This window comes from Tamandua tetradactyla, chromosome 3 (assembly GCF_023851605.1).
Source record: "Tamandua tetradactyla isolate mTamTet1 chromosome 3, mTamTet1.pri, whole genome shotgun sequence".
Taxonomy (NCBI): Eukaryota; Metazoa; Chordata; class Mammalia; order Pilosa; family Myrmecophagidae; genus Tamandua; species Tamandua tetradactyla.
Window position 1 is genome coordinate 211,110,703 of NC_135329.1, and position 11,179 is coordinate 211,121,881.

General features: G+C 43.9%; 1 protein-coding gene across 4 annotated transcripts in view; it reads left to right on the top strand.

Moving 5' to 3' along the window:
- Positions 1-10,132, top strand: part of SPP2 (secreted phosphoprotein 2) — a 28,510-nt gene extending 18,378 nt beyond the window's left edge. Inside the window, exons 8-9 of one of the 4 annotated variants that reach the window (XM_077152074.1) lie at positions 4,258-4,287; positions 5,188-5,386. Coding sequence is in view for 1 of the 4 variants with exons in the window: in XM_077152075.1 (XP_077008190.1) it covers positions 9,879-9,925 (47 nt within the window). In the remaining 3 variants the exon portion in view is untranslated. Of the gene's footprint in view, positions 1-2,908; positions 3,041-4,257; positions 4,288-5,187; positions 5,387-9,878 lie in introns of those variants that run through there. The other 3 variants (XM_077152075.1, XM_077152073.1, XM_077152072.1) reach the window with 3 other exon arrangements.
- The last annotated feature ends 1,047 nt before the right edge of the window (positions 10,133-11,179 follow it).

The window sequence follows — 11,179 nt, forward strand, 5'->3', positions numbered from 1 at the left end:
CTCTTTCTCCTTGCGTGTGCTCTTCTGGTTTCCATTGACACTGCCTTCTACTTCTTCTGTTCAGTTGTCTGTGTCTCTGTCTAGATTAAGGATGCCGGTCATTTAGACTAAAGTCCACCCTGATTCAATTTGGCCTCATCTGAATAGACTCTCCAAAGGTCCTATTCACAGATGGGTTCACATGTACAAACCAGGGGCTAGGAATTGAACATTTCTTTAGGAGGGGACATGACTCAATTCCCAACACATGGCGATATGCTTTCTTCTGTCACAATACCAATTATGGCAGAATTCTTAAAGTGTTCATTCAAGAGCAGTGAAGAAGGCATGTTCTTATTGAGGCCTTTTGTCAAGGACTACATGGCAAAAAGAATCAGTTTCATAATTTTGTCGATTTGTTCAAGAGGTATTCATTGAATGCTCACTTTGTGCCTGGGTCTGTGCTTGGACCCTTCACATACGTTGTCATGTAAATCTTGCAATCCACAAATGAAGTTTTCTTATTATTATTCCTACTTTACAAATGAGAAAGCTGAGGTATTTAGAGGGCTCCAACATCAGAAGTAGTGGTGCGGTTGGAATTTAGCTCTTGATGTCTGTTTCTAATGTACTTTTTCCTTCTGTGATACTCTTATCTCTCACTGACATCCATTTTTAGACAACAGTGTGAGAGGGCACAATCTCAAGAGTTATTTGTATAAGATACATTTGTCATGCATTGGGTGAAGCTAAATATGCAGTAGCCATCTAGAAAGAAAGAGTTTTAACTGACTGGAAGTTTAGTGACATACTTAGCTACCAACATCATGGTATGTGGGGTGGTGACAACCCCTAAAACCTCAGCTACCTCAGTGACTTCTGGAGTTGTTTCAATATTCAGGTATCAGACCCATTAGTGACAACTTCTTGCCATGGTCTCCCATGACAACCCATCTACTGAATGGAGGAAGACCCCCCCCACCCCCATCCTTAACCCTCACGTAAGATGGAAAAGACCCAAACAACGCTACCAAAGTAACAGAATCTGGCTGTGTGCACCGGTGTTTATTTGCACTCAGCTCTGACTTGTATTCGCTGCACACACACACCCTTGGCCCCAATTCCTGCTTCTCCATCAAGTTGAATGGTAGAGCTAGCTAGTTCAACTAGCCTGGTTTATCCACTACCTTTTCTCTAATTTCTCTTGTTCCCTTCTCATCCAAAGGTCTTTTTTTAAAAGTAATTTTGGCCACTTGCTGCCTCCATAACTTAATGTTTCAATCTCTTCCCATCCACGGACAACAGCATGCTGTGTAACCCCCTCCTGTGCCTCCCTTTCCCCACCCCCACGCCCCCTTTCCTGCTCTTCCATGGAGATTTGTGCAGAGTTCAATGCCCATGATGACTCCCTTTCCTTGAAAGTCTCTGACCTCTGTGATTTTGCCTCCTTGTATTTTCTTTCCTGTCAAGAATTTTCTCTATTTCTCATGGATCTCTCTTATTTCTTCTGCCCCTCAAATCATGATGTTCCCCAGGGACCCAACCTCAGCTCTCCCACCCCTCCCTGTCCTTCCTGTCCTGGGTGACCCTGGCACCTTCAGGACTTTGACCCCCACCTGTGTGGGGATTATTCCAATCTCTATTGACAAACTGCCCTTCTAGCCTGCATTCCAGGCTTGAGCAAACAGCAGTAGAGTAGACATCTCCACCCTGATATTCCACAACATGCTCAAAACTGATCTATTCCCTTCAAAACATTCTCTTCCTCTTACATCCAACTCATCTTTCTATTTGCCCAGACCTAAGATGGATCCACGCATCCACACGTTCTCCCTTCCCTCACCCAGTCACCAAGCTCTCCTAATCCTTCCTCTGAAATGTTACCCAGCTCTGTCCCCTCCCTTCCATGCTTTCTACTCCAGCTCCAGCCTCATGATTTCTAGCCTCATATGTTCAGTAGCTTCCTGATGGCTTCATCTTGCTTCCTTCCAAAGTCACCTCCACTTGGTCACTAGTAATCTTGACACTGGTCCTTACTGGGTCAAGGGGTCCTGCTCACACAAATGATGGGTCTAAGCTTCCTAATGTGGCATGTGAGGAACCAACCCCCATCCACAATGGCCTGGACCCATCTGTGCCCTCAGCTACAGAGATATCTAGCTTCTCTTTGCCTCACACATCATTGGAAGAGCCTCAAACAAATGATTATTTCCACCAGCTCCCGTCCAGTTCCCGTCTCCACTTCCAGGTTCTGCTGCTGCATCATCACAGCCTGGCACCCCAACTTCTCCCTTGAGTCTAGCCCGTGTGCCTCCTTCTTGTTCAGACCCACACCTTCCTCAGGACCCTGTACACGTGCATCTCTGTGACTGCATTTGCCATGCACCATAATTACTTCTGTCTACTTCACTTTTTTTTTTTAGGCCAGGAAATATTACTTATAGATCTTTGTAATGCCCAATAAGTGCTCAATGTGTAAATACTTATTGCACAGTTGAATCAATGAATGAATATTTCCACCTCCAGCCCCACACCCTCAGATGTCTGCAGTTATAGTCAGCTCTTCCTTCTTTACAGGCTTGATTGGTTTCTTCTCTCTCATCCTCACACCACAAGCACCTGCTTAGACCAGCTTGAGTTCCAGTGCATGCCTGCAACCTCTCTTTGGGTTGTGTCTTGGCCTTCCCTTTTTGAGACAATAGCTGCCTTTCTTGGGCTGCATCTCTGATCGCTGACATTCAATTGCCTCCTCTTCTTCCCTGAGGTGTCTCTCACCCATTTTCTTTTTTCAAGGACTTGGCTGCTTTGCATAGCTATCGAGTCTGCCATGCCATCTTGGACCTATTTAGAACAGGGCTGCACCTTCATAGCAGGTGTGTGAGACACATGCCACAGATCTTTAACCCTTTTTCCTTCTCTCTTTTAACAGCAAAATGTACTGGAAGGAATAGAAGTTTCAATGAAGAATTAATGTTTTATGAATCATGTAATTTTTCTTTTGTTCAGTTCCAGTCGGTAATAAATGTCTTACTTTTCCTCTTTCTTTCATTGCCTTATTTTTAAAAATAGACGTAACTATCAAATTTTTAGGTGAGAATCTAACGACACGAGAAAATTGCATTAGCTAAGGATTTTAAGGAGTTGAGACGCACCAAGTGGCCATGCTTCACGTAACTATGTGAAATGTGTGTTTTAGATCAATATATGATGGCTGCAAATCCCATGTTATTAAGACTGTCAGTCCCAGGAATCTCAGTGTCAGGAGAGTGTTTGTCTTCCCTTTTTATTTTTTGTATGCTGTCTGGTGGGGATCTGCCTTTCCTTTTATGTCTAATTTTTATTGTTTTTAAAAAAGGATGTGGTGTTTAAGAGGTAAGAGGAACACCCTCCCCACCAAAATAGTGTCATTGCTTCTTTTCCTTCTTCTTTCTGAAGGGAGTTGATAGCCAAGTATGCGTCTGCTAAAGCGAGTATTGCCAGGAAAGTACCCACGGGCGTGAGATCTGTGTCCCCAAAGCCACTTATTTAGAAACACGCCCTGACTTGGTGTCCTTCCAGGAGCCAGGCCTTTTCTGCAGTAAGTCTGTTCTGGGGCCCACCAGGAAGTGGCTCCTGGCTGTGGGAGGACTTGAAAGGATGGAGATCCCCAGCCCTGGTCATGTATCCTCCTTCTAGCGGGCGTTCCCGCAGTTCCCACCACCTTGAATGAAGAGATCCCATATCCCTGAGAACTCAATGGACAACACACGCAGTCATTATCAGCCATTCGCACCTCAGTTTAGATGTGACCCTTGAGTCCAAAGTGCTTTACTTACTGGAGCTTGTCAACCTCTGCGAAGGCTACTCCCCACCTCACTCCCATCCTCTGATATTTTCCTAGCACTTTCCTGAATACTCCCATATGCTTAATTTACTTCAACTTTAAGGTCCATTTGTCAAGTTAAGAAAAAATATCCTGTATTCAGATTCATAGGTTAATTTAGGAAAAATTTGTATCTTTCAATTTTTGAGTTTTATTCTATAAGAATAGAATAAGGCATATATGTCCATTTATTGAGTCTTTGCTCAATGGAATTCAAGATTTTTAAAAAATGTGTTCTGCATATTTCTTTTAAAGTTATTCATTGGTATTATTCTTTGTGTTATTATTATAAATGGGGTCTTTTGTCATATATTCATACTACAAAACATAATATAAAATTGATATATTAAAATAAAATTGATTTATATTAGGGATATATATTGATATACACTGAATTCTCATATTGTTTATAATAGGTTTTCAAGTGATGTTTTGAAGGATTCCAGGTATGCAACCATAACTTTTTACAAATAATATTAGTTTTGCTCTCTCTCATTTTTAAATAGCTTTCTTTTTTCTGTTTTCTTTGATAAGTGTTTTTCAGCAGGGTTAAATCACTGTGTGATACTGAGCATTCTTGTCCTGTTTCTTACTTTGATGACATGCCAACTAGCACTTTCATATGTCATTAAGCACAATGCATGCTTTCTGGTTTGGTGTAAGGAAAGTCTAGAATTTTAATCATATTATGATTGACTCTATCTTTCCACTGTTAAGAGTTTATAACAAATTTATATTGAGCTTTATCAAATGGCTTTTGAAGTGATCTTAGTTTTTCTTCTTTTATAATAAAATATGGTAAATTATACCGATAAATTATTATATTAAGCCATCCTTGCATTTCTGGAGCAACTCTGCCTGGTCATGGCTTACTATTCTTTAAAGTGCAGCTGGATTCTAGTCTCCAAAGTTTCATTTAGGAATTTTGTATTAAGACTCATAAGTGAGAGTGATCTGTAGTTTATTTTGGGCTGTCTTTGTCTAGCTCTGTGTTTATGAGTGGTGTGAAACCCCTCTTATGATTACATGGCAATTCCCCCTGTCCCACCACCCCCAAAACCCCAGTCTAATAAAGGACCTTATCCTTGACCCTCTATTGGGGACAGGGGTGTTTTCTTTAATGGTTGAAACAGGATATTCCAATGGTATATAAGGCAACTTAAATGTTTCTGTAATTTGTCAATATTTGAATTCAGCAGCTGTGGCAGCATGCATGATGTAGTTCTCCAAAAACCATGTTCTTAATCTTAATCCAATTCCCGTGTGAACTCATTGTGAATAGGACTGCTTGAAGATACTATTTCACGTTAGCATCTGAATCAGGTTGGGTGCCAATCTATTACTAGACGCCTCATAAAGAGAAAGCCATGAGAAAGAGCCAGAAGCTATCAGTCAATGGAGTCCAGAAGAGGAAGAAGGAGAGGACATCACACTGTGATGGGAAAGCCCAGGAGCCCAAGGATGCTGGCCAACCAAGATGCTACACCCTGGAGGAGGCCAGCCTTCCCACCCCTGAAACCATGAGCCAATAAACTTCCGTTGTGAAAACCCAACCCACAGTGTGGTTTTGTCATGGCAGCCTGGAAACTAAGGTACCATCTTTTCCTCAACATTTTTTGCAACACATTTCATCCACTTTCTTTTGGAGGGAGAAGATAGCAGCAAACACGCACTGGGCCTGAAATGTTCAATTCTTGCTCAGCAAGCCATTGGCAAGGAGTCTGCTAGAATGGGAGGCATGTCCAGCAAGCACCCCTGTCCGATTTGCCCCGTAAACATGCACATTGTGATTGGACTGAGCCAGACCCTCCTTCAGAACTGCCATGGAGGCTAGCTTGGCCCGTGCTTTCTCCAAGCACAGTTCCTCCAAAGCAGAGCACCCCAGCAGGAACAGAAATGCATTGAGAGGGGGAAGTGGCTTCACCAGCTGTTGGCAGCAGCAATGCAAATGGAGAGTGAAGGACCCACAGACTCTGTGTGCTCAGGGCGGGCCCTTTCTAAGAGCTGACATGAGCTCATTCCTTCAGGTCAGAATCCAGGTGAGTAACTCTCTGTTAAACAAAGAGACCTTGGCAGCTTTCCTTACAGTGGAACCCACCTGCCCAGATTCTGGGCTTGTGGAATGCAGCCACTTCAAACTAAGATGCTATCTCAGCTCCAACCCTCTGTAGAAACCACCATACAAGACAAACAGGGGCATGCCTCTCCATGGAAATGTCACTGTGCTCATGGGAGGCATGAGCAGACTCATTTTGGCCTCTCTCCAGAGGCAGGTGAAGCTGGAGCCAATCTGTCTGGAGCAATTTTTTTTTTTAACTATAGAATGAGCAACAACCTCAACAAGCATGCTGCATTGTTGGGAGCTCCTGGGGACGTGCACACATTTTTAGAGATGAGTTGCATTTTTCCTCTTCATCTGTTCTCAGCTTGAATCAGAGTTCAACTATTGACCGTTCTCCATTGTTTCCCATCCCTGGAATGTCTCAGTGTGGCTTGGCTTGGTGCCGACATGCCATGTTGTCTGCCACATCGTTCTTCCCTCTCTTGGGTGACTGTGTGCCTAAAAAGCAGGACTCAGTTCTCATCACCTTCCCCACTGCTCAGCTGGAAAATTGTTTGGTTTCTTCAAATTTGGGAGCAGCTGCCTAGGGCTATTCTATTTTGTGTTATCTTCCTTTTTAGATAACAGCAAGAGATTGGATTTCAATCATGAGAATGATTTTTTACGTATCTCACAAATGGTACTGTCATTTCTTCAGCGACCATGAGTTTTAGAGGCCAAGGAGAAAGTGTGTAAAGAAAACAGGAAAGAGGCAAAGGAAGAATTAGTTTACAGAACGCCCCCCACTGTGGAGGCACCAAGTTCTAGCCTTTTAAAACGAAACACAGACTGATCATCTTTGAGTTTCCTGGGCAGCCCCATTTTCTCTCCTCAGCACCCTGCCACATCAGACTTCTTGGCAAGAGTGAAAATCAGAGTGAGGCTGTGGTGCATTCTGGGTAAGAGAAGCACCCATGGCCAAAGCCTAAGCAGAGCCCACCATGCGAAGCTGGGCTGTCTCCTTCCCTAGGTTGCTCTGTGCTCAGTACTGCAACGACAAAAGAAAGCCAAGCCAAGGAGTTTCCATTCTGTTCAGCTGTCCTGTTCGAAGAGCTCTGTTTTATGTAAATAGTAAGTTTAGGGAGAGGGGACTAGCGTCCATTATAGATGGGTGTGCCTGGAGCATAGAGGGGAAGTCCAGAGGGCATGGAATGCTGGACAGGGCCGCAGCTGTTGTAGGCAGGGGCTGGGTGCGTCGGCAAGGCTGGCTCGGGAACGTGGAGCCTTGAACCTGTCTGGGGGTCTCTGGTTAGACTTGTTCAGAATGGCAGCACCACATCTTCCTATGCTCTGAAGTTCTCCCCAGCTGCTGCCCAAGGGCAAAAGGCTGGAAGGTGGAGGTTGCATTGTCAGGGGCTCAGCCACGTTGCCATGGTAGCAGCTGTGGCTGCCTCACCAAGCAGTACCTGGAGATCCTAATGGGTCAGGCAGTGAGCTACAGGGGTCCACGTGGGCCATGTGGGGTCAGGGGGGATGTGACTCTAAGGCATTAGACACACCAGGGGGATGACAGTGTCCGTCCCAATCCAAAACATTGAGAGATGGAGGCACCTCTTTTTTCCAACATCCAAATAGAAACTCCCTTGGATATTGCTCAACAGAAAATAGGCAACCCTAAAATCCAAATGAAACCCATTTTGAAAGGAAAAAAAACCCAAGATGATCAACGTATAGATAAGAAATGAGAGCCTTCTGTTTCTCTTCATGTGTGTGCCATGGCTTTAGGAATAAAATGGAGAAGTAGGGAAGGGAAAAGAACACTGGACTGACTCCACAGCTGCTTCAGTGGCATTCTGAGCTGGAGGGTTCTCCATGGAGGATTTCACAAGCATAGCTCTGTGGGCCACCGAGGCCTTGGGTTTGCAGTGAAAAGCATAGCTAGGTCATTGCTAAGTTGGAAAATGGGTGTTGTCCTGAGTGGATGCACAGGGGCTGTTGCTGCTTCTTCAAAGACAGTGCTCTCAGCAGTGGCCCTTTTCTCTATATGGACATGGCAGGTGAACTCACCACCTTCCCTCATATGTGGGACATGACTCCCAGGGCTGTAAACCTCCCTGGAAACGTAGGTCAGAACTCCTGGAATGAGCTGGGACCCAGCCTCATGGAATTGAGGAAGCTTTCTTGACCAAAAGGGTGAGGAGAAAAAGGAGACAAAATAAATCTCAGTGGCTGAGAGATTTCAGATAGAGTCAAGAGGTAATCCTGGAGGTTATTCTTGCACATTATATAGATACACCTTTTTAGTTTATGGTGTATTGGAGTGGCTGGAGGAAAGTACCTGAAACTGTTGAGCAGTGTTCCAGCAACCTTGATTCTTGATGATGACTGTATAAAGATATAGCTTTTACAATGTGACTGTGTGATTGTGAAAACCTTGTGTCTGATACTCCTTTTATCCAGAGTATGGACAAAGATAAGGATAAAAATAAATAAATAATAGCAGGAGATAAGGGATAAAAATTGAGTAGATTAAAATACTGGTGGTCAATGAGAGGGAGGGGCAAGGGGGATGGAATGCATAAGTTCTTTTTTTTTCTCTTTATTTCTTTTTCTGGAGTGATGCAAATGTTCTAAAAATGCTTATGGTGAAGAATACACAACTATGTGATGATATTGTGAGCCATTGATTGCATAATATGGTTGGACTGTATGTGTGTGGATATTTCTCAATAACAATATATATAAATAAAAAGAGTGAGCTCTGCAATGTTGCAGCAACTGCTGAAGGCACCTTCCTCTCTCAGCCTTCCCTTCCTCGCTCCCCAACCCAGCCCCTCCACCAGCTCTTCCCTCTGTCGTGCTTTCCTCCTTTGCTGTACCAATTCCTGTCTCCTGTCTCGCTGGTCCAGGCCCTGCCGATGTCACAAAGTTAACACCACAAATGGGTCAGTGGTTATAGCTTCTTCCAAGCCACAGTCCAGGGTGGAGATATTCCATTCTCAACTCTTTAAAGTTCGCATCTGTGGGGACAAAACTCAATTTTCAAGAAAATACGTTAAAAATGAAAGAGTTAAAGTAAAGGATTAAAATCCACCAACAATTCCATCATACACCTGTATCTCTTTCTCTTCCTTTAAAGTAGACTTATTGGGGGTGCACGGGTGGTTCTGTGGTAGAATGCTCACCTTCCATGCAGGAGATCTGGGTTCAATTCCTGGACCATGCACCCCATTCTCCCCACCCCCCAAAAGAAAGCTTATTGGGAAAATCTGGTCCTGATTCTTCTTTCTGATCTCTCTCAGTAATCTGTTTACTTTTAGTCATAAAATAGACTCATTTGTTTAATTAGAGTAGTTTTATGTTATAGAATGTATATCTACTTATTATATATTAATAAATATTTATTAGAATATATCCTATGATGTGTTTCAAACTCTAAAACGAATGTCACCATCTTCGTCCCAACCCATCTCTGACATTTTGGGAACTGAGCCTGCAGTTAGGGAGAGGGTGGACATGGCCTTCTGTTTGCTCAGCTCTGCAGCAGAAGTGTGGGGACGGGACAGCTCTTAGGGACTGGGCGGCTTAGCACTTGGAGATGGCAGAAGGGAAAGTGGTCCTTCTGCTCAGGACTGTCCCTTCTGCCCTGTGCTCCCTTGTTTTCCACAGGTCCTTTGACCTGGACCTGCTTGTGGTCTTCTGAGCCTCCTCCCTTGGCTCTGAGGTATCCTGTAGTGCATGTCCAACCTTCTCTGAGCCTTCTCATGTCTCTGTAAAACCATTTTGGATTGACTTAAGATGACCTCATGCCTGCTATACTGGGTTGAATAGTTCCCCCCTGCCCCTGCCAGAGGCATGTCTACCCAGAGTTCTAGATTCTGACATTCTCAGAATGTGACATTAATTGGAAATAGGGTCTTTGCAGAGGTAATTAGTTAAGATGAGGCTATAATGGGTTATGGTGGGACCTAATCTAATGGCTGGTATCCTTATTAGAAGAGAAAACCAACCCAAGAACAGACCAAGGGAAGCAAGCCCTGTGAAGCTGGAAGCAGAGATTGGAATGATGCAGCTACAAGCCAAAGAATGCCAAAGATTTCCAGCAACCACCAGAAGCTGGAAGAGAGTCATGGAACATGTTTACCCTCTGAACCTCCAGAAGGAAACAATGCTGCTGACACCTGGATTTCAAAATTATGGCCCCCTGAACTGTGAGAGAATAAATTTCCATTGTTTTAAGCCACCCAGTTTGTGGTCATCTGTTACGGAAGCCTTAAGGAATGAGTACATTGGCCTGTTCTAGTTTGCTAGCTGTCGGAATGCAATATACCAGGAATGGAATGGCTTTTAAAAAGGGGGAATTATATAAGTTGTTAGTTTACAGTTCTAAGGCCAAGAAAATGTCCCAATTAAAACAAGTCTTTAGAAATGTCCAATCTAAGGCATCCAAGGAAAGATACCTTGATTCAACAAGGCTGTTGAAACTCAGGATTTCTCTCTCAAGTGGAAAGGCACATGGTGAACATGGCACTTGCTAGCTTCCTCTCAAGGCCTCTTGTTTCATGAAGCTCCCTCAGGGACATTCTCTTTCATCTCCAAAGGTCACTGGCTGGTGGACTCTCTGTTTCTTGAAGCTATATCCTTCTGAAGCTTTCTCCAAAATGCTTCCTCTTAATAAAGGATTCCAGTAAACTAATCAAGACCCACCTGGAATGGGTGGAGACATGTCTCCACCTAATGAAGTTTAATAAGCACACTTGATTGAGTCACATCTCCATAGAGATAATCTAATTAAATTTCCAACATACAGTGCTGAATAGGGATTAGAAGAAACAGCTGTCTTTACAAAATGGGATTTGGATTAAAAGATGGCTTTTCTAGGGTACATAAATCCCTAGCTGACCCATGTCTGGTTTCTAGGAAACACCCACTCTCCACTCAATCAATACAGGGCAGGTGGGTCCCATGAAGCAGCTCCCATGCATCTGCCTCTGAAGCCTTTGCTCAGCTCTTCTCTCACCCTCTTGATTTCCTGGTGGGAATTGAACCTCACAGACAGTCCATCAGGCACCAGCTTTCCCAGTCACCCAGCCTCAAGTGGCCCCACTGAACCTCCTTTTCTGGGCTATGGGCTAGGCTCCCACTTTCCTCTCTCCTAAGTATGGGCTTGCATAGCAAGGCATCTGTTCTCTGTGAAGAAATATCTTCATTGATGACTTTCCCAAGGCTTCCCAATGATCTCTTTGTAAGTGACTCTTTGGGCTTGCTCAGGGGACCATGTTCTGAACTACTAGTTC